The following is a 24,091-nucleotide window of genomic DNA, read 5'->3' as shown; positions in this document are numbered from 1 at the left end:
AGAAGCTTCCATACCTTTAGTACTGGGTGGTCCTGTGTAGAAATAAAGTTTCCCATGTCTCCAGTGGGGATTTTCTTCTATTTTAAGCTTCTCCGGTTTCTTTTTTCACATAGCACTTGGGCTGTGACTTGCAGCCTTTGCTGCCGCTTTTGGGCTCTCCCTGCCTCTTTCTTTCCAGCTTTTTGCTGTAGGGACAGGCTCAGCAGGCTCTGCCGTGTCTCTCTCTTCTCTCTCTGCTCTACCTGCAGGCCAAAAGTTTGGGCTGCTTGTCATCACACCAGGGTCACCACGTAACACGTTGGTGTTCGTGTGCCTGAGACTTAACACACAACAGACCTCCTTTGGTCATCAGCCAAACAGCATGTTTTATTCTTCGGGGCTTGCTTTTAAAGGCAATTCAAAGCTCCCGGTTCCTAAACAGCCATTGGTCTCATCCCCATGCCTCCCACACTCTGAACCAGTCAAATGCTTGTATTTTAGGAGACTTGTTATTGGTTGAGACCTCTGTCAGTCAGCCTAGAGACTGGTTTATGGAACTGGACTGGGTTTCTTATTTGTAAATGGATTATGTTCAGTACAAGTCAGATTGTACTGCAACAATATGGCATCAATTCAGATATAAAAGCTAAAGGAAGGAGGAAGAAGGGGGGCATTTGTTATTTGCAATGTTTGCCTTCTGGAGCAACTGCTACATGTGTTGAAGCCCTGCTTCCTGAGAATTGGCTGGACATCACTCACTGATGGGAAGTAGAGAATAAAATCCCTTTTTTGTTCCCCTTTGTTTGTGTGTGCGCAATCTTTTGCTTTAGTAAACTGCCTTAAACTATGAGTCATTTTCCATCTTATTTTCTCTCCCCTGTCCAGCTGGGAAGGAGGAATGATAGAGTGGCTTGGTGGGTGTTATAAACAAAAATCTGTCAATTTTTTTTGTGAGAAAAAGGTTACCACGGTTGCTGCTGGGATGCTGCTTGTGTGTTATGGTAATTACGGGTCGTTGTTGTTAATAGTTGTTTTTGTATCAGTAAAAGCCCTGACTGGGGCCGAGTTAATGGCTCTTCTCTGGGACAGTGAAGGGTGGGGACCTCCCCAAACAGTGAGGAGAAGAGACTTAGGAGGGGGGGAGACATGCAAAATAACCCCAAGACCAGCATGCCAAGAGAAGCTACTGCTTCTAGCTTGCTAAAAAAGACCCCCAAACAATGAGCCAACTAAGAGTTGAGAGATTGGAGTGATGTCTGGACGTGAGGAACGGAGTGCTGAGCCTGCAGAGATGCTGAACACCTTCGTAGTCCCTCTCACCCTGAGCACAGGAGTCGTCCCGAAACCGGGAGCGGACAGAGCAAAGCAGCGAACAACAACATCTGAAGGGGTCACCACGCCCTAAAGGCTCCCACGAGGACTGGACCCCCAGCTCTGCCCCTAGTGGACAAAGCTGCACATATCCTCCTCCTCCTCGTCACCCTGGGAGAGATGACGGGAGACTGCAGACCCGTCAAGCTGCCCAATCTTGAGCTGATCACTTATAATAAAGGCATTAAAAGGAGAAAAAAGTCTCCTGCCCTGTTTATTTCAGGGAGGGGCAGGTCATATTTGACCAACCTGATCTCCTTTTATTACCAAGTGAACCACCTGGTGGATGAGGGGAAGGCTGTGCATGTTGTCTACCTGGACTTCAGCAAGGCTTTTGACACTGTCTCCCACAACATACTCCTGGAAAAGCTGGCAGCCCATGGCTTGGACAGGTGCACTCTTTGCTGGGTAAAGAACTGGCTGAATGGCCAGGCCCAGAGAGTGGTGGGGAATGGTGTGGCATCCAATTGGCGGCCAGTCACTAGTGGTGTTCCCCAGGGATCAGTATTGGACCCAGTCCTGTTTAGTATCTTTACTGATAATCTGGATGAGGGGATCCAGTCTACCATTAGCAAATTTGCAGATGACACCAATTTTCAGGGGGACAGTCAATCTGCTGGAAGGTAGGAGAGCTCTGCAGAGGGACCTGGACAGGCTGGATAGATGGGCTGAATCCAACAAGATGAGGTTTAACAAGACCAAGTGCTGGGTCCTGCTCTTTGGTCACACCAACCCCATGCAGAACTACAGGTTGGGGACAGAGTGGCTGGACAGTGGCAAGGCAGATGGGGACATGGGGGTACTGATTGACAGCAGGCTGAACATGAGCCAGCAGTGTGCCCACGTGGCCAAGAAGGCCAATGGCATCTTGGCCGGTATCAGGAATAGTGTGGTCAGCAGGACTAGGGAAGTGATTCTTCCCCTGTACTTGGCACTGGTTAGGCTGCACCTTGAATACTGTGTCCAGTTCTGGGACCCTCAATTTAGGAAGGATGTTGAGATGCTGGAGCATGTCCACAGAAGGGCAACAAGGCTGGTGGAAGGGTCTAGCACACAAGTCCTATGAGGAATGACTGAGGGAGCTGGGGTTGTTTAGCCTGGAGAAAAGCAGTCTCAGGGGAGACCTTATCACTCTCTACAATTACCTGAAAGGAGGTTGTAGCTAGGTGGGGGTTGGGCTCTGCTACCAGGCAGCCAGTGACAGGACAAGAGGACACAGTCTTAAGCTGCACCAGGGGAAGTTTAGGCTAGATATTAGGAAAAGATTCTTCACAGAAAGAGTGATTCAGCATTGGAATGGGCTGCCCAGGGAGGTGGTAGTGATGCCTTAGGATTTAGCTTTTATATTTTTCAGATCCTGTACTGCCTTAGTGTATAACTCTAAAACTCCATAGCCTGTCAGCTACTGTTCTCCCATTTTATTCAGACAAAAACAATTCCTCTCTAGGCCTGAAACTCAAGGACACCCTACTGTCTCAGGCCCCAAAAAGTATAAACAAAAGTGAGTTGAGGGGAGGAGCAAACTGGGGGTATATGACTTCATTACCTGAAGCTGTAATTGGAGGATTAACCCCTCATATGTAAATGGACCAAAATGATATCTGTCTGAAAAACTCATGACCATTGTTCATCTTGGGTGTAACCTGTTGGAGGCTTTGACTGCCCAAGGTGTACCTATTGAAGGCCTTTAATAAATACCCACTTTTATTCTCTTAATCTTGTCTAGTCCCTGTTCCAGGTAACCACTCCAAGGCATCAGTGTAGTCACCATCCCTGGAGGTGTTTAAGAAAAGACTTGATGTGGCACTTAGTGCCATGGTCTACTTGACAAGGTGGTGTTAGGTCATAGGTTGGACTCAATAATCCCAAAGGTCTTTTCCAACCTAGTTGATTCTGTGTGATTCTGTGATTTCCCTCTCCCTCCCTTAGATTAATGTGGATAGTTTTATTATGTAGGCTCCTGAGGTCCTTGTTCATTGTTATGTGATATGTTTAATACCACTAAATAATACTTTTGGCACATTATGGGGTTTGTGGAATCTGGTGTTGTCCTGGTGTAAGAGAAAACAAATTTTGGGTGATGCAACATTGAAATGTGCCCAAAGCACCCGGTCCCTGGGTGGCAGGATTTGAGCAGGTTCCCAGGGTGGTCATCACCTCCCATTGCCTGGGACTTTCCACCTGAACAGGTCATCAACCCTGATAAACTGACCCATCACCTGATAGAAGGGTGCCTTACCTACCCCAATGAAAACCAGCAGCTTCTCACCCTGTACTGGGGCCTAGCCTGTGCCTATTGAGCCACATTTCAGTACTCTTAGAGGACTGTAGTTGAGGCAGGAGCCCAAACTGCATTTGAGGATACTGTGGCTGAGACAGGGACACAACAACTACAATAATTTCCCCAGTAATGAAAAAGTGGACAAAGTGAACAACACATCCATACCATCAATTAGAAAGGGAGGAAGAGGAGGAGAAAGAATCAGGAAAGGAAGCATCTGATCAAGAAGCCAGTCCTTCAACAAGGAAATTGAAGAAAGGAGTGAGACAATTCAAACAGGAAACCAAAGTTACTTGGTCCCTGACCTCATCAGAACTTTGAGACTTGCAAAAACATTACAGCCACTAGCCAGGTGAACAGATTTCTGCCTGGCTGCTTCGATGCTGGGATAACGGGGCCAGCAGTCAGGACTTAGAACGTCATGAAGCCAAACAGATGGGATCCCTTACTAGAGATCAGGAAATTGAAAGAGGAACTGGAAACGGGGCAGCAATTTGCAGCCTCTGGAGATGGCTCTTCTCAAGTGTGAGGGCAAGATATACATTTAAAGAAGATCTTGTGAATTCCCCAGGGAAGTGGATCACTGCAGATGAAGGTATCCAGTACTTGAGAGAATTAGCAGTGCTGGAAGTCATCTATAGCGATCTAAAAAGTGACAAGGTCTCTAAAGATCCAGAGGATGTCCCTTGAACACTGGCCATGTGGAGGAAGGTGGTTCAAGTCACTCCTGCATCATATTCTAACAGCTTGGCAGCAATGTATTACCTGCAAATAGATACGCCAACTGTGGAGAGAGCAGCTTCGTGTCTGAAAAACTTTGAAGAAAATCTTTGTACCTCCTCATCCCTACAGGCCAGTGCTTCAGCTGTCAGGATCTGCCCAAGAGATTGGTCCTCTCCTACCCTGGTCAGAGGGAAAGGAAGCCCTAGGCACATGTCCCATGGTGCACTCTGGTTCTTCCTGTTTGACCAGGAGTTGGACGTAAAGTGGGGTGATGAACCCACCTTTCAGCTAGAAGCCCATATATGTGAACTGAGAGGGAAGAGAGCTGTTAAGAAGGGGTCACTCAATATGACTGTCAGTATAGTTGCTGCAGAGACACAAGAAGGCAATCAGTGATCTCCCACATAGAAGAACTGAAATCATGTCCTTTCATTCTGGTGAGGGGATCTGGCATTGCAAAGGTCAGACAGTGAACACTCCGGTGAGGAACATGAATGGAGGGTCCCTGTCTTCAGCCAGGAGGAAAAATTGGATGACCAGATATATGGGACTATGTGAGTTCCATGTTCTGGCACGCCAGATTCACAGAAGTATAATGCTTTGGTAGACATTAGTGCACAGTGTGCACTGGTGCCATCAGCATATAGAGCCACAGAACCCATCTGGATCTCTGGAGTGACAGAGGGATGCCCAGAATTGTCTGTATTAGAGGCTGAGCTGAGTGAGAAAAGCACTCCATTGTGACTGGCCCAGAGGCCCCTTGTATCTTTGGCATCAACTCCCTCAGGGGAGGGTACTTCAAGGATCCAAAGGGGTACTGATGGGCTTTTCGTGTAGCCACTGTGAATACAGAGAAGATCAAACAGTTATCTACCATACCTGACCTCTCAGAATATCCCTTCATTGTGGAAGTGCTGTGAGTTGAAGACCAGCAGGTACCAATTGTTACCAGGACTGTTGCACTGGTGGCAATATCGCACCATCTGAGACTCCCTGGTTCCCATCCATGATCTGAATCATCAGCTGGAGAGCCAAGGAATGATCAGCAGAACTCACTCACCTTTTAATAGTCCCATATGGCCAGTGCAAAAGTCTGATGGAGGATGGAGGTTAACAGTAGACTATCGTGGCCTGAATGAAATAACACCAGCACTGAGTGCTACTGTACTAGACATGTTAGAGTCCCAATATGAACTGGAGTTGAAGGCAGTCAAGTGGTGTGCTGCAACTGACATTGACGATGCATTTTCCTCAACTCCTTTGGCAGCAGAGTGCAGACACAGTTTGCTTTCATGTGGAGGGGTGTCCAATACACCTGGACTCAACTGCCCCAGGGGTGGAAACACAGCCCTACCATCTGTCATGGATGGATCCAGACTGCCCTGGAAATGGGTGATGCCCCTGAACATCTACAATATATTGACAACATAATTGTGTGGGGCAAGAAGGCAAAAGAAGTATTTGGTAAGGGAAAAAGAATAATTTAGATTCTTCTGAAAGCTGAGTTTGCCACAAAGAAAAGCAAGGTCAAGGGACCTGCAAAGAAGATTCAGTTCTTAGGAATAAAATGTCAGAATGGACACCATCATGACCCTATGGATGTGGTCAACAAGATAGCAACTATGTCTCCACCAACTAACAAGAAGGAAACACAAGCTTTCCGAGGCCTTGTGGGGTTCCCGAGAATACACATTCCAGGCTATAGCTGGAAGATGAACCATTTTAAATGGGGCCTTGAACAACAACAGGCCTTTGAGCAGATCAAACAGAATAGCTTGAGCAGTAGCTCTTGGGCCTGTTCAGACAGGACCAGCCATGCAAAATATACTCTGCACTGCAGCTGGAGAACATGGTCCCACCTGCAGCCTCTGGCAAAGAACATTAGGAGAAACCTGAGGTCTACCATTATGGTTTTAGAGCTGGAGTTATCAAGGATCAGAAGCCCACTATACTCCAACTGAAAAAGAGATATTACCAGCCTATGAGGGGATTTGAACTGCCTCAGAGGTGTGTCTCCTCTTAGCACTGCAATTGCCCATGCTACACTGGATGTTCAGAATAATTAAACATCCCCTCAAAATATCACACAACCAGCGCTACATGGAGCAAGAGTTGATCACACAGTGAGCTCAGCTGGAGAAAACTAATTTTCCAGGATTTCGGGAAGAGATTATAGACTGGCCGGAAGGCAGACATTTTGGAGCATTGCCTGAAAAGGTGACTCATGACAAGAGGCACCACAATATGAATTACTAGAAAACAAAGGAGGTTTTGCACTATTTGCTGATGGATCCTGCTGTGTGATAGGAAACTATGAGAGGTGGAAAGCTGCTGTCTCACATGAGGAATCATTGAGACTGCTGAAGGGGAAGGAGTCAATTCAATTTGCAGAAGCAAAAGCCATCCAATCAGCCTTAGAGATTGAAGAACAAGAAAAGTGGCCTGTACTCTATACCAACTCCTGGATAGTGACTAATGCCCTATGGGGGTGGCTGCCACAATGAAAAAAGACCAATTGGCAGGGCAGAGGTAAACCCATCTGGGCTGCTGCATTGTGGCAAGACATTGCTGCACAGGTAGAAAATATGGCTCCAAAGGTACTTAGATGCTCACATGCCCAAAAGCTGCACCACTGAAGAACATTGAAACAATGAAGTGGTAGATAAGGCTGCCAAAATTGAAATAGATCAGGTAGACTTAGACTGAGAATGGAAGGGTGAGCTATTTATAGCCTGATGAGCCCATGAAATATTCATAGAATTCACAGAATTCACAGAATGACTAGGTTGGAAGAAACCTTAAAGATTATCGAGTCCAACCCATGCCCTAACACCTCAACTCAGTCATGGCATCAAGTGCCATATCCAGTCTTTTTTTAAACACATCCAAGGATGGTGACCTCACCACCTCCCCGGGCAGGCCATTCTTGAACTTTATGACTCTTTCCATGAAATACTTTTTCCTAATATCCAACCTACAGTTCCCTTGATGCAGCTTGAGACTGTGCCCTTTCATTCTGTCAGTTGCTGCCTGGTGAAAGTGATCAACCCCTACCTAACTACAGCCACCTTTCAGGAAGTTGTAGAGAGTGATAAGGTCACAGATGAGTCTTCTTTTCTCCAGGCTAAACAACCCCAGCTCCCTCAGTCATTCCTCATAGGGCTTCTGTTCCAAGCCCCTCACCAACCTAGTTGCCCTCCTCTGGATGCGCTCAAGCGTCTCAACATCCTTCCTAAACTGAGAGGCCCAGAACTGGACACAGTATTCAAGGTGCGGCCTCACCAGTGCCGAGTACAGGGGAAGAATGACCTCCCTGCTCCTGCTGGCCACACTGTTCCTGATACAGGCCAGGATGCCGTTGGCCTTCTTGGCCACCAGGGCACACTGCTGGCTCATATTCAGTCGGCTGTCAACCAGCACCTCCAGGTCCTTTTCCGCCTGGGCACTGTCCAGCCACACCCCCCCCCCAGCCTATAGCGTTGCAGGGGGTTATTGTGGCCAAAATGCAGGACTCGGCACTTGGATTTATTAAACTTCATCCTATTAGACTCTGCCCATCGCTTCAACCATTCCAAGTCTCTCTGCAGAGCCCTCCTACCTTCCAGCAGATCCACACACCATCCCAGCTTATTGTTATCTGCAAATTTACTAATGAAAGACTTAATACTCTCATCCATATAATCAATAAAAATATTGAACAGAACTGGCCCCAGCACAGATCCTAGAGGGACACCACTGGTGACTGGCCACCAACTGGATGCAACACCATTCCCCACCACTCTCTGGGCCCAGCCATCCAGCCAGTTCTTAACCCAGCAGAGTGCTCCTGTCTAAGCCGTGGGCTGCCAGCTTTTCCAGGAGTATGCTGTGGGAGACAGTGTCAAAGGCCTTGCTGAAGTCCAGGTAGACAACATGCACAGCCTTCCCCTCATCCACCAGGTGGTTCACTTGGTAATAAAAGGAGATCAGGTTGGTCAAATATGACCTACGCTTCCCAAAACTATGCTGGCTGGGTCTTAAATTCTGGCCATCCTGTAAGTTCTGTGTGATGACACTCAATATAAACTGCTCCATTACCTCACAGGGTACTGAGGTCAGGCTAACTGGCTTATAATTAACAGGATCCTCCTTCCCAGCCTTTTTGTGAATGGGCCAGCTTCCAGTCATCTGGAACCTCACCAGTGAGCCAGGACTGCTAATAAATGATGGAGAGTGGTTTTGAAAGCTCATCTGCCAGCTCCCTCATCACCCTGGGATGGATCCCATCTGGTCCCATGGATTTATGAATATCCAAGTGTCTCAGCAGTTCTCTGACTGCCTCTTCTTGGATAATGGGGGGACCATTCTGCTCCCTGATATCATCGACCAACCCAAGAGGATACTTATCCTAAAGGCAAGTCTTCCCACTAAGAACTGCAACAAAGAAAGTGTTATGCCCCTCTGCCTTCTCCTCATTTGCAGTTACTAAGTTTCCTTCTGCATCTAATAAAGAACAAAGGTTAGTCTTACTCTTCCTTTTACCATTAATATATTTATAAAAACATTTTTTATTATCCTTTGCAAAAGTTGCCATTTTAAGTTCAAACTGAGCTTTGGCTTCCCTAATTTTTTCCCAAAATACTATAGCAGCCCTCTTAAATACTTCCTGAGAGACCTGACCCTCTTTACAAAGATAATACATCCTTTTTTTTATTCCTAAGTTCCTCCAAAACCTCCTTGCCCATCCAAGCTGGACATTTGCCTCATCAACTCATCTTTCGGCACATAGGGACAGTCTGTTCCTGTACCCTCAAGATCTCCATTTCGAAGCATGCCCACGCTTCCTGAACTACTTTGTTTTTAAGGACTGCATCCCAAGGAACTCTCTGGATGAGTCTCCTGAATAGGCCAAAGTCTGCCCTCTGAAAGTCCAATGTAAAAGTCTTATTAATGATCCTCCTGATTTCACCAAATATTGAGAATTTTATAATTTCATTATCACTATGCCCCAAGTGGCCTCCAACAACCACATCTCCCACCAACCCATCTCTATTTGCAAATAACTGATCTAACATAGTCCCTCCCTTGATGGGCTCACCCACCAGCTGCGACAAAAAGTTGTCCTCCACAAACTAAAAATTTCCTGGACTGCCTTTTGTCAGCTGTATTAAGTTCCCAGCAAATGTCTAGTAGGTTGAAATCCCCAACAAGAACAAGGGCTGATGATCCAGAAATGTTCTCTAGCTGCTTATAGAATGAGTTGTCCATCACTTCTTCCTGCTTGGGTGGACTATAACTGACTCCCAGTAGGATGTCAGCCTTGTTGGCCTTCCCCCTAAGTCTTACCCATAGGCATTCAACTTCATCGTCATTAGTTTCAATACCTATGGCGTCCAAAGCCTCCGTAATATAAAGGGCCACCCCTCCATCTTTCTCCCTTTCCTGTCTCTCCTGAAGAGCTTGTAGCCATTCAGTGCAGTGCTCCAGTTATGTGAATCGTCCCACCATGTTTCCGTGATGGAAATTACATCATAGCTCTGCTGCTACACCATGGCCCCCAGCTCTTCTTGTTACCCATGCTGCATGCATTAGTATACATGCACCTCAGCTGGGCTACTGATTTCACCCCTATCTCAGGCTTACCACCCTTGGGCCTTCTTCCAGACAGCCCAACTTCATCCCCTTACCCCTTCAAACCTAGTTTAAAGCCCTCTCACAAGTAGAATCTCCTTGGAATAGAGGGCATGGGCTGGGTTTCTGATGTGGTGAGGCCTGGCAAATTGACTACATTGGACCACTGCCACCAGTATACCAAGGTAAGAGCTACATACTCCCCATGCTGGAGGGAATAACTGGCTGGCTGGAAACACCCTGTAAGCCATGCTGTTAGAAATGCTACAAAGATTAAAATATTTTATGTAGCTTTATTCAGTTTTGCTCACTCTTGCCATGGGGGAAGGGCATTGAAATTTCTTTTCAAGGGATTGGTCCACCAGGTGAGGTCTGATGAGCTTAACGTCTCAACAGACTGGGAGTAGCACAGAAGATACACAAAAGATAATGACCATCAAGGACTATTATGACCACCAACTCCACACATGACCAATGGCATAGTCAGAGACACCTGATCTGGGAAAAGAGAGATAAGAATGAGGACCTAATTAGCATGGAGGCAGAGATTGGTAGCCAATAGGAAATCAAATACTTCATAACTTGGGACCAATGAACATTGAACCAATGGATTTCTATGGGTTTTGACTGTATAAGTATCTGAAAAATCTATTAAAAGTGGAATGGGAAAATAATATCTATCTGTAAAAGGATGGGAGATAGTAAATGAAAATGTATAAATCTGTATGTTTGGTATAGAGATGGTTTTAAAACATAGATTGTGTTGTAAGGGTTGGTAAGAAGGGATTTCAGTAATGAGTATTAAATACAATGGAATAGTTAAGATATATATGTTTTAAATTATGTGAGATATGAGTATGACACAAATGGTATGGAATAAGGGGTGAAGTGGAATAATACTGGAATGGAATAATATTGAGTCTACCTGAGCTGGAGTTCATTTTCCCATAGCAGCCCTCCGAGTGCTGTGCTTTACTTTGGTAGCTGGAAAGATACTGATAACACACCAGTGTTTTGGCTACTGCTGAGCAGTGCTGGAACAGCATCAGCACTGTCTCTTCACCATTCTGCCATCCATCAGTAGGTTGGGGGAGGGCAATATCCTGGCAGGGGACACAACCAGGTCAGCTGACCCAAATTAACCAAAGAGATATTCCATACCATATGACATCAGCTCAGATATAAAAGATAAGGGAGAGAAGAAGAACTGGAGGGCATTCGTTATTTTACAATGCTTTCCAGACCAATCGCTACACATGCTGAATCCCTGCTTCCCGGGAAGCAACTAGACATTGCTCGCTAATGGAAAATAGAGAATAAAATCCTTTTTTTTCCTCTTTGTGTGTGTGCAACCTTTTGCTTTTGCTTTAGTAAACTGTCTTATCTCAGCCTATGAGTCATTTTCCATCTTATTTTCTCTCCCTTGTCCAGCTGAGAAGGGGGAATGATAGAGTGGCTTGGTGGGCACCTGGCATCCAGCAAAGGTCAACCCACCACATCATTGGTAGCTGAGTTAGTTCCAGGAATTTTTTAATTGGAGGGTTGAGCACACTATACTAGCTCAGGTATTAAAACAATGCTTCTCTCAGGACACAAGAATGTTGAACAGATGGCGTAAGCCAGGCTTACACTGCTTTCCTAGGACACAGCTGTTCAAAATGTCAGGTGAAAAAGCAGGAGATGCTCTCTGAAGGTTTCACTGAAAATCCCTTCCAGCATGCAAGAGGAAGAATATTTTGGCAGGATATGGAAACCATACAGCTACATAATCCTCAGTCTGTATCAATCTACTCACAGTGCTATGACCTGAAGATAGATTTAAAGTTCTATAATGCCTACCATTTAGACACTTTAAGATGCCTATAAAACCAATTATTCATCACCAATAGCATTCTGACATGAGTAGTTTGCAGGATTGCTATAGCAGTATCTACCACAGATGAGAGTCTTCACTGAAGTTAACTCCAGAGGATCGTGGGGTCTCAATGCCAGATGAGGTGGAAGTGCAGATGGGGCCTGGGGCCAGACAGCAGATGTTGGCCTCTCCAGGCCCCACAGGCTTGCTGCCTCCTGCAGCCCTCTGTGAAATGACTTACAAGTTCTCAGAGCCACCCTTATATCAGCATTCACTGTCTTGGTTTGAAAAGACAGGTGTCTGTTAAGGAAGGCAGGAGGCTTCCTTGAAATAAAAATGTTCACCCTCTCCCTTCGAATTATTATAATTTTGAAATTAAGGGCTTCTCAGGCAAAGATATGGGAATAAGAATAACAGTTCTTTACCAGGAAAATTAAAAATACAAATGCAATAGTACAAGAAACCAGAAAACAAACCACTGACGGAGTCAGAACACAACCTGACACCCTGTTGGTCAGGGTGTTGGTAGCAGTCCAATTAAATGGTGGCTGCTGTCCTCCTGGAGTGGCAGATGTGGTTCTGTTGAAGCAGTGATCCTGTAGAAGGGTGTAGTTTTCCTCTGAAGATCCAGTGGTGGTGTAGATGGGCCTGATCTTCCTCTGGGAATCCAGTGGAGAAGACAGCTGCTCCTCTGGGAATCCAGTGGGAAAAGGCTGTCTCTGTTGTTCCAAATGTCTGATTATATCTGGGTAGGAATGCTTGGCTCCTCCCCCTGGGCAGAGCATTTCACAATGGGATGATGTGATTTTTATCAGTCATGCAGTGACACTCAGTGGCCCATTAACAGAAGATATCTCCCAGGTGGGAGGATTGTTTGTGGAAGAGATAAAGAAAACTGCCCAATTAACAGAAGATAACTGCTCCACCTCTAACAGATGGGAATAGAATACACACCCCCATTTCCAGCCTAAGACAGTCCTTCACAACTTTAAATCTCTTCAAGCAGTCCACGCTCAGCATCATGAAGAAAATGTTTTCAAGCCAGGGAGTGCTTCTTTCTAAAAAACTTTTATATAAAATAATTCTCCTTCTGAATTTGCTATGTAGTTGTACCATGATCCAATCATGGACTTGATAGCTCAGTGTTACACTCTGAACACCACTCATATATGCACTGAACTAAGGGCTTCTTCAAATTGATTAGCAGACATTAAGTCAAACTGAGACAGAATATCCATCCTGAACTAGGTAAAGTGTCTAGGAGAGGTGAAGGGTCTGTGGAGCTAAAGCTGAAAGAGAAGCCGCGTTCCAGAGACAGCAAGGAGACAGAGAAAGAAAAACAGAAAAACCACGAGGTCAATCTGCCCCCGACTTAAGAATTCCTTCGATAAAGAAGAATTAGTGCTAAATGTCATGTGGAATGAATATGTATGAACTTAATTTGAAACTGTATGCATATGCATTTAGAAGAGGAAATAAAAAGGGGACTCGGAGTCTCCAGGGGCACGCATGCCCTTTTAGAGAGTCTTGCGTCCGGCGCGCGTTGTAATAAAGCATACCGGGCTTTACAACTTTTACAAGTTGTGAAGTTTCTTCTTTTCTCCGCAAAACAAAACGGTATCTGTTCACTCTGGTCTTAGGGTGACAAGGCTGTGCATGACTCCTGAAGCTGGACTCCAGCTCTGGTTCTTTCTGCAGTTGGAGCACCCCAAGTCCAAACCCCTTTATCATAGGTTAACTGCTGCAGGAGACTTTTCCCTAACATTTCTTGTCTCATCACAAAATTTTGTAGGATATACTCATGTCCGGTTTATCTCGGCTGTTTGAGGGGCCTGGAAGGCCCGGGGTGGCCTTGGGGCAGCCCGCGTATCGAAGGACGAGAAGAGGCTTCAGTTCTTCTTTTGGTTTTTATGTTTATTAATTGTTTATCTAAAAGATGTTCTTTCAGCCGAACAAAGATCTGCTCAGCAGTCAGCTATGGGCACACTGTCTCGTCCTCCGGGGCAGGCACCTATCTTTATACCCATTGTGACGTGTACAATATTTATCATTTTTCCCCAATACCATCTATTCTTATAACTCGGTGTACTCTTAGTATTAACCAATCCAAAGGTGCCACCGTGGCCACAGAAGATGGAGGAGAAGAGGAAGAAGAAGGAGGACAGGACACACCCCAATTCCTCCATCTTACTCCTCTAAACCCCCCTGTACATAAATCCTAAACCTTGTGTCTCACTCTCTAATTAACTAATCCCTTCACCATTCACCCTGTGAAGCCCTCATCCTTGTCGTCTCCTGTGTAGGGTTAAAGTCCAGCTACCAGACACTTCTGGCAACATTCCAGGAGTCCCGAGACCCCCAAGCTGGTCTCGGAGGCTCAGCATCTCAGGACTGAGATCTTGAGATCCGACATACTCAAATTAAAAATGTACTTGAAAGGTGTACAAACAACTAGTTGTCTAAGTATCCCAGTACAGCATGACTCCACACACCAGTTTAGGGGATCCAAGAATACCCTAAAACTGCCAACACCCATGACATGATTCTTCAGCTGGGGGTACTTGCTGCACTTGCAGGTATGAGAAAGGCTCCATCCCTGCCTACAGAAACAGCATTTCCTACAACATTTAGATTTAACTCTGCAACCATGAAGCTGACATTTAAACACAAACAGCTAAGCATTTTAGTTATGGCTAAAGATGTTTAGTACCTTCAATACTTCCAGAAATTAAGGACATAGGAAACCTTTTCACATACTGGAAAAAAATTATTAGCTTAAAAACCACTTTACCTCATAAATGTTGGGGTGCCACATTTTGGTCAGGAATCTGAACGTAGGTGGTGAATATGGATAGTCAATAGGAAATTTAATGTGAGCCTGGAAAATAAAGCAAAATATTTTAATTATGAAACAGAACAAAGATATCAACAAGCAATCATTGCAGTGAAAAACATGGAAAAAATTCCAATATGTCCATTAAATAGCTTGTTTTATATATTAGTGCCCATGTGGACCCACAGTATAACTCTACACAATTTCTTATGAAGACAATACTAACTGAACAAGAAAAATCTAAACACCAGGCCTTACTTGGGCTGGTAACACTCAGAAAACAATCCATAAGGAATTTACTAAATCCTAATTCAAGAAGTACTATCCAACAACTGTTGTTCAACAGAATAAGCTAGATTTGAAAAGCTAAAGCTCAAGATATAATTGCACTCTTGCTAGTTTCAAAACACTTGCAGGATAAAAAAACTTGCTAAGGTGAAAAGACTATCGGTGATTGGAGAAAGATGGGGACTGTGTGATGGTCAAAGAATCTGAATTTATTATGAAGTACAACTGCTTATATACTTATTCTAGGAAGACTAGTAATGTTTTACTGCAATGACTGGGTTAATCATCACATAAACAAACTCATACATTTAAAACTCCTTTTGCTTGCAGAAGTTGATGTAATTTTCTTTTTCCAGTAAACCAGTCTGATTTAATCTTCTTTCAATCTTGAAAGCTGTTTGTTCTTGCCAAGGCATCCCGTTATGAAATCTCATGCTAGCCAGGTCCAAGGTCCATCATCTGTCTTGTGTATACCAATTAACACCTGTTCTACATTTGCCAGTGCAAAAATTTTTAATTACTCTTTCTGTGTGGGAAAATAAAAATTATTGAATACCTGTTCAATTAAGATCTAAAGGGTTGGGGTTTTTTCTGCCTTTCTTGTGCAAGTTAAACTGGTGGTCCTAGGGTGACTTTATGATGCTGTATTGAATCCCCTACTGTCTGCCTTATGGCAGATATAAGTCCTGTGCCTTTAAGCAAGCTCGAAGAGAGAAGCGGGGGAAGTGGTGGAAATTCCTTTCCCTGCTTGTGTTTAAAAACAGAGATAAAGGTTCGGGTTTTTCTTCCAGTTTCGCAGCCCTGCAGCAGGGAAAAGAGATGGAGAGTTCTTCTTTGCTTTTATCTAGTTTTTCTAGTAGCTAAAGCAAAAATGTTTTCCTGGGACTGTGGCTTCTTCTTCTTCTGGAACTCTTCAGCTTTTCTCCGGTCTGGAACACCATCGCTTGGGGCCCCCTCCCACACCACACTGGTCGTAACTTTGTAGCCCAGCACCGGGGGAAGGGGGGGGAGAGACATAGAGAGAGCCAAGGAACACCCACAGAAGGACTCTCTGAACCACAGAAGGACTCTGAATTTACTATTGCTTCAGAGCAGCGAGAGGTGTTATTATTTCACATTATTTATTCTATTCATGCCTGTGAACACTTTGCTTGTTAAATAAACAGTTCTTTTTCCTACTTTCGCCAGGGGAATTTTTTCTGAGCCTTGTGTGGAGGAGGGGTTGCTGAAATCTGCCTTCTTCAGAGGAGACACCCTTTCGGGATGTTTCATCCTAAATTTGTCTCAAACCGGGACACTGGTCCATCTACTTGTGTTCCTAATACTACATTTCTTGCCGCCAAAAGCATTCTCCAAGTCTGAATACCATCTGTTTGTTTAATAAATCAGCATAACTTGATGAACCAAATATTAATAGGCAACGACAGCAAAATTACCTTCCCGAACCTCTCCGATTAGTAGGCAGATGTGGGGCTAGACTGAGAGCCAAGTCAGTTGTGGGAAGGCTGCAGAAGTCCTAACACTGAATATTAACTTCCTTGTGCTGTTCTGCCATTCACAGCAGTTAGAACAGCCAGCCAGTAGGAAAGCAAGCTGAATCTGGAGTAATTAATGACAAAAATACTCCCCTCAAAGGACTCACAGACCACTTTCTGCACTGTGGAGCACAGATCCTTCCCTTGGCACTGCTCAACCCACCAAGAAAGTCCCATCAGTCTAATGTGCCATCTCCAGAGAAGCATCTCCTGGCACCTGCACCACAGCTAGACTCACAATCAACTGAGAATACAAAAAGAGACCCCAAAAGCAGGTCACATACAATGAGAGCAGAATCCTGGGTCACCCTCTTCCATTTAAGCACTTAACCATACAACTTAGATGCAGGGTGCTGACCTTGTTAAACAGGACAAGCTATGGGAACTTTTATTCCAAGAAACAGGACCAGGCAAACAGATTGGATTAGAGCCATTGATAACTTGGCTACTGTTTTACTTAGACTGGTATATGCTTTTGCCTTGCAACCCAAATTTTATGAGGCCAGAGTGCCAGATACGCAGGAAAAGGTTTTTCTGTTCACCTTTACGAAACAAATTCAGAATCTCATGTGGCTTTACAGTCTGTACATGCCTACTCATGATACTGACTCTATGTGGATATGTTACAGCACCACTGACTCCTTGCCTCAGTCATTTGCCACAGCACCCTCACAAGCAAAATATTTATGATCTGTATAAACAATCCTAGCCCACAGTTCAAGGTCAGTTACACAAATGGCATGGCTCTAAGAGCAGCAAACTAATGCCTTTTGTCACCACACCGCCACAGAAGAGAGTGTCTATGGCTATGGCAACAAGGATGTGCCTAGCTCTACATGCCACCCTACAATGGGAGCAGAGCAAAGATTTACCCAGGCAGAACACATTCACTTCAGCTCAAGTGTTTGCATTGTATAAGCTACAGATTCCTCCAGACCACTGGCGTTTTCCCAGGAAAGCCCATTCCCATTGTAGTATATGGTAGAGATAATTCATGCTATAGAAATAGATATATATGTGTATAAAATATTGTAAAGATCCAAAGTTAAGCTTCTGACCACTCTGGCTGGGAACAGAGTTCTATTCTTATTGTAACCAGTTCCCGGACAGTGTTAAGATAATATCAGGTCTGTTACCATATGAATGGGACGGTCCTGGCCTATTAGGGGGGGAGGGGGGGATTTCCTCTGGCTCCTACACCTGGGAGATAGCATCTGGACCTTCCTGGAATGGAATGTCTGGGGGAGCTCACAGGACCTGCACCTGGACATGATTTCATCACGGTACTCAGGAACTGGTATCATTCTATTACATGTGAATGCAGCTTCTGCCTGGATACTCAGACATTCGTCTGCATCTCCGGATTCGCTTTTGTCTGTTCCTACACCTGTACGATCCAACTCTACATGTGAAGGGACACAAAGAAATATGTGGTCATCCCTGTCCCAGGCAGAATAAATTGTATATAAGCTGGCCACTGGAAGCACTCAGGATGTACCTCTGGGGAAACGCCGTCTCTCTGTCAGCTGGAACCCTAGGTCACCCAGCGTCTGTACCTAGGGCTGACACTGTCTTGGCTGTGGTGGTTTTACCTTTTTTTCAAAATTTCTATTTTTGTTATTGATCTAATAAATCTTTGTTAAATTTTTTATAAATTTGGCTACCAATTTGATAATTTATAACACTGTGCTTACATGCAGTTTCACGTGATCCAACACATAATAAAAACAACCCAAGGCCTGAGATTAAAAATGCAAGACACAACAAAACTCAGGGTTGAGCTAACTGTAAGTTTTCTTGGCAGAACCTGTGTCTTCCACACAGATATAGCTTCTAGGTGAACAAAAACAAAAAAGATGCAGCAGCAGCCATGATTATAGATCAGTTTTTTCACTAAAAAGCCCAATTCTCTGTTGTAATATATGGTAGGGGATGATTCATGCTATTAATGCATGGTATAAAATATTGTGAAATCCAAACCATATCTTTTGACTACCCTGGCCAGGAGCAGCTGTCTATTTAGATTCAACTAGTTCCCAGACACATGTTAATATAACCATCGATGCTTTAATGTAAGAATAGAAGCTTCCAGGACGATGATCATTGGTTTCCCGAGTTGTCAGGGGCCACCCAAAAGCGATTATCGCCTTGCTGATTGCATCTATCAAGATAGTCAGCAGCGCCACCCTGATACATCTGAATACACAGCTCCTCCGAAGCCAATTGACACCAATGGCACACCTGGATGAGGCTTTTGTCCACCTCTGCACGTGGAAAGCAACAGCATGCATGTGAAGAGACACAAAAAAAAATTGGTCATCTTTGCCTCGGGCAGAATAAACTGTATAAAACCTCGCTGTGCAAAGCCGTGAGCGTGAACGGGGGACACTGTGACACTTGGCAGGTCAGATCCGAGTTCACCCAGCGCTGATCCCGGGCTTGATGCTGTCTTTTTGGCTGTGGAGGTTTCGAAGACTGAGCTTCGGTCTCGCAGACAAATTAATAAATCTTTGCTAAATTTTTTATAATTTTGGTTCACAATTTGATCATTTATAACATCTGTTGAGACAAAGAGACCAAATTAGGCAATAATTTTTTTTTTTTTTTAAATAAAGCAGTAGCTCACAGAACCATTTACATCCCACAATTTCACTGATGAAAGGCAAATCAGCTATCTGAGCTTACTTCAGCCAGTCTACTAGATACTAGAGAGTGTAAGAGTTTTAGGGCAGCTTGTTGTTAGGTCAGTTACAGTGAGACAAACTAATTTAGGAGGAGTAAAGTCAGTCCCCCTGCCTACAAATACCCTACCATTACTGCATTCACTTTATGTTTAACTCCTCTAGCTGAGCTTAAGCTGAAGAAATCTTATTTTGGTGTCCTGATTTTAGCTGCCTGCTCACCATAGCTCTTTGACACCACTGAACATACTCAGTGTGTAGAGATGACAGTCCTCAACCCATTCCCCCCTTCCCCAGTAATAGATATCATGCTTATAGTCCCTAGAAAAAGAATAAACTCCCCTGATGCTATACTCAACATGATACAAAAGGGTCAATTTGATCTTTACTGTGCCCGTGAAACTTTTAGCAGAGGAAAAAGGCCTTCAAAAGCTGCTTCCAGCAAGGACAGTTGGGAGATAAGAGGAAGACATCTGGCCCAAGAATGTTGCGATAGACAAAACAAAGGACTGAATCTCTGGGAACAGGGGGTGGGATTTATGATAATAGGTAAATTGTACTATGCATGTAGTGACTGTATATAAGTAATCCTCTTGTAGAATCACGTGTCCATGTTAGGTTAGAATCCCCTGCATGTTACATGACCCTAAAACCTGTATCAAAACCGGTCAGGCAGAAACAATATCCTTTAAAATTAGAAGTTGAAGCGGAATCCAGAGTCTAACAGAGAATTTCAGGGAATTGGGATTAGTGATAGAATGTGAATCATAATATAACAGATCCATTTTGCCAGTTAACAAAATGTCATCGGTGGTTTACAGTAATAAATCTGAAGGATGCTTTCTTTTGCATATCTCCCAATAAGTAAAGTTAGGGCATTTTTGCCTATTGTTATAGATACATATTATAATATTGGATTTTTGCAAATATTAAAATGGATTTTATATATGTAGTGTTAAAATAACTTTGTTATAAAGATATAGTTTTTATTTCTGTTGTTAATTAAGCTTGGACATAGTAGTGAAATAGCTGATATAAGTATGCTTGTGTTAAAATGCCTCCTTGGATGGGATAACATCCAATGAACATATGAAGAAGACACCTGCTACAGATATGCCAACTATCAGCACTCACCGTCTGAAGACAGTGTAGACCAAGGCCCAAAAATTGGAGGTGATAAGAATGGACTAAAACCACAACCAAGGAATAAGCATGCGCTAAAAAGGCAGATCCAAGGAGGAGATATGCTAAACAATTCTTGGAACATGTAAACTAGTTTGGGGAAAAGTTTACTATGCATAAGGGTCTATGAATATGCAACAGGCTGATGTAAGGGAAAAGGTATTTAAGGGGTATCCACAAAGATAACAGTGTGGTCTTGGCTAAGTGCCAAGATGCATCTGGCTGTAATAACCTTTGCTCTATGGTCCTTGTCTCCTATTGTCCTTTATTAAACTTTTTAAATTTTCACAGGAGAGTAAACGTGTTTTTCACACTTTGAACAGGAAAATCCCAGAAGTGGTCAGAAGACTCAGCTTACCTGGACTGTATTACCACAAGAATTTAAAATTAGCCCACCAATTTTTGGGGAATCAATTGGCAAAAGAATTAGAGATTTGGAAGAGGGAGAATCCCAAAGGATTGGTCCTGCAGTAGGTTGAGGACATCTTACTAGCAACTGAAACTAATGAAAAGTGCATGGAATTGACTATCAGTCTTCTAAATTTCCCAGGCCAAGGAAGCTACAAAGTACCTCAGGAAAAAGCTCAGTTCATGAAACAGCAAGTTACCTACCTAGAGTTTGAAATAATTCCTGGACAGCAGAAATTTGGAACAGACAGAAAGGAGGCCATCTGCCAGATACCCCAACCTGAGACTGGCCAAGATTTAACAGCATTCTTGGGAGGTATGGTCTCAAATTAAGGATGCCTCAAAAGGCCTGAGAGTGAACATGCAATCTGTAACTTGAAGATAGCCCTGATGTCTAACAAAGCCTTTTGAGCTTTTCGTACATGAATGACAGCACTAGGCCCTTGGAGTTCTAGCTCAGAAGGTAGAGGACTTCAAGAGGCCTGCAGGGTACTTTTCAAAATAACAATTTAGCCAGGGATGCCTGCTGTCTGTAGCAGCGACTGTTCTCATCCAAAGGGCCAGAAAATTGACTTTGGGACAAAAAGTAGTAATATACACCTCGCACACCATAACCACTTTATTAGGCCAAAAGGGAGGGGAGGAGGGCTCACTGTCTTTCCCCAAGATGTATGCTGAAATATCTGACTGTTTTAACAGAGCAAGATGTGGAGTTGATGTGTACCTAAACACCTTGATGCAAGAAGAGCAACTAACCCATGATTGCTTACAGATGCAGGTCAATCAGACCTACAAGACACACTCAGTGATAACCCAGAGATAAGAGTTCTTAACAGACAGAAGTAGCTTGGTGGAAGATGGAAAACGAGGAGCTGGCTATGCAGTAGTCATGATAACCAAGGTAATAAAAGCTGCACCGCTGTTCATGGACACCTCAACAAAAAGGGCAGAGCTCACAGCATCATGAAAGGCCCTTGGAATTGACAGCTTGTCCTAGGGTGACATTATGATGCTTGTCATCTATTCTGTTTATGCTGGATATTATGTTCTGTGCCTTCAAGACTGGCTCTGAAGAGCAAAGTTTTGTTTTGTTTTGTTATCAGTTATCAGTCTGCTCACTCCCCCAACAGTCAGCGGGACACAGACACGGGGCAGTACATAGTGCGACTTTTGCTTTTTGCTCTTGCTTTTGCTTTGCTCTTGCTTTTGCTTCTGCTTGTTAGTTAGTTTAGCTAGGCAGTCCAAATTTTCCCTGGACTGTTTTTCTTTCCCTTTCTTGGAACCACTCGAGCCTGCTCCAGACTGGGACCTGGGAAACATCAAGAGTTTGCACCTTGTGGCCTGCAGCAGCCATTCCCAGTGCTGGAGGGACTGATAACAGAGCAACCACTCCCAGGAGAGACTTTCTGAATTTGTCATCGTTTTCAGAGCAGTGAGAGAATATTGCCATCCGGTATTGGTCATTTTGTGTGCTGAGGGGTGCTTTGCCTGTTAAATAAACAGGTTTTTTCCACTTCCCTCTGAGGAATCCTTCCCAAACCGGTTGGGGGGGGGGGGGGAAGGGGGCGTTTGGGTTTGCTTTCTGGAGGGGCGCCTTTTGGAGGTTTTCTCCCAAATTTGCTATAAACCAGGACACAGATGGAAAAAGGGTAAATATATGTGGACTGACTCAAAATATGTTTTTAGCATTGTTCATGCCCATGGAGCTATATGGAAAGAAAGAGGTCTTTCAACAACACAGGGATTTCTGATTAACACACCAATGTGGGAATTCTCAAATTCGCATAGGAAATAGACTTGCAGATAATACTGCATGAGAGGTTGCACAACAAGGTATCCTGGCATTAATACCTATTTCACTTCCAGAAGTTATTCCTGGGTATAGTCAGGCAGATTTAAAATTATCTTATTATCTAAAAGCCCAAAATAAATTTTCTGGTAAATTGAGTTTTTTGAGCTACCACATCAACAAGGATACAAGTATCTCTTAGTGTTGGTAGATACTTTTTCTGGGTGTCCAGAAGCTTTTCCCTGCCACACCAAGAAGTCTAAGGAAGTCATCAGGGTTTGGATTGCCTATAAGGAAGTAATCTGATAGAGGACCTCATTTAGTATTTAAAATGCTGTAGCAACTTGGTAAGCAATTTTGTTGGGGAAATGAATTAGAAGGTTTATCTTTCTCTCAGAATTTCTTACCCTAGAGCCCAGTTCATTCATTTCATCCCAGAGATCAAGTATACACCAGAAACAGTGGAAAGGACCTTATATTGTTTTGGTGACTACAAGAATGGCAGTGAAAGTGAAAGGACTTAATTCCTGGATTCATCACACCAGAATTAAGAAGGGTCTCGATTCAGAGTGGACAGTGGAAAACACTGGACCTCTGCAGGTGAAAACTTCAAAGACATTTGTAGACAAGTAGTGAAATGCATAGGCTAATGTTTATGGGAATCTTTTGTCTTTAGGTGGGGAGGGTTTAAGAAAACTTAATATTTACTTCAGTTCAAGGTAAGATGCACAAACTGTCCAGCATTACAGCCTGCCTCCCTATCCCTGGTTTAGCTGGGGAACCTATTCCGTGAGGAATGCAATATAATGCAATAGCAAAAGCATACATCACCAACCATTTAGATGAGAAGAAGAGATGTAGGCAAAGGGGAGATGGCCTTCTTAAGGACAAAATGTGACAATCTGCTGAAGATAGAAAGGCTATCCCAAAGGCCTTTGAAACTAATTGGCTTAATAAAATTCTTCAAGAAATAAGGGGATAGTTGCTGAGATGATGGCTGGAATACTAGAAACCATCATAATTATAATTGCTATTATAGTAATTATTGTAGTAACTACTAGTCTTGTTATCTGTGTTCATAGAATAATCAATCATGATCTCATGAGGATGTATGCAACTATAGATAGAAATTGAATTTAAACTTATTGAATGCCCTTGAGGAATTTTTAAAGTTTCAAAGGGGGGAATTGATACAAACAGGGTTCATTCAGTTTCTACCGGGCCTGTGAAACTTTTAGCAGAGAAACAAGGCCTGTGAAAGTGTCATGGTTTGACCCAGAAACAGGATTTCTGGGATGCTGTGTGGATGGGGCCAATGAGTGGTCAGTTTTGAATATTGCCATCTGGCCTAACCACTGGGCAAATGGGATCCACCTCTGAGAACACAGGGTAAAAGCAGGGCTCTCCCCTGGCAGTTGCTCTTTGGATTTCTGGTGGTGAAGGAGTTGAGTCTCTCCCCCGGCCCAGTTGCTGGCTGGGCTGGGGGAGGGGAAAAGCCATGCGGCCCGGCCTGGGAGAGGTAGGCCTGGCCCCAAGGGTGGAAGGAAGAAAATAAA

General features: G+C 44.0%; 1 protein-coding gene across 2 annotated transcripts in view; it reads right to left on the bottom strand.

The window, feature by feature from the left end:
• The window catches only part of LOC141726930 (ubiquitin-conjugating enzyme E2 R2), a 113,136-nt gene that overhangs the window by 21,545 nt on the left and 67,500 nt on the right, over positions 1 to 24,091 (bottom strand). For both annotated transcript variants that reach the window (XM_074532033.1, XM_074532034.1), the window contains one exon: positions 14,611 to 14,697. In XM_074532033.1, coding sequence (XP_074388134.1) covers positions 14,611 to 14,697 — 87 coding nt within the window. The remainder of the gene's footprint in view (positions 1 to 14,610; positions 14,698 to 24,091) is intronic.

The sequence above is a fragment of the Zonotrichia albicollis genome, chromosome W (assembly GCF_047830755.1).
Source record: "Zonotrichia albicollis isolate bZonAlb1 chromosome W, bZonAlb1.hap1, whole genome shotgun sequence".
In the NCBI taxonomy this organism is placed as follows: Eukaryota; Metazoa; Chordata; class Aves; order Passeriformes; family Passerellidae; genus Zonotrichia; species Zonotrichia albicollis.
Note: the sequence above shows the minus strand (reverse complement) of the source record. Positions and strands in the feature narration are given on the sequence as shown.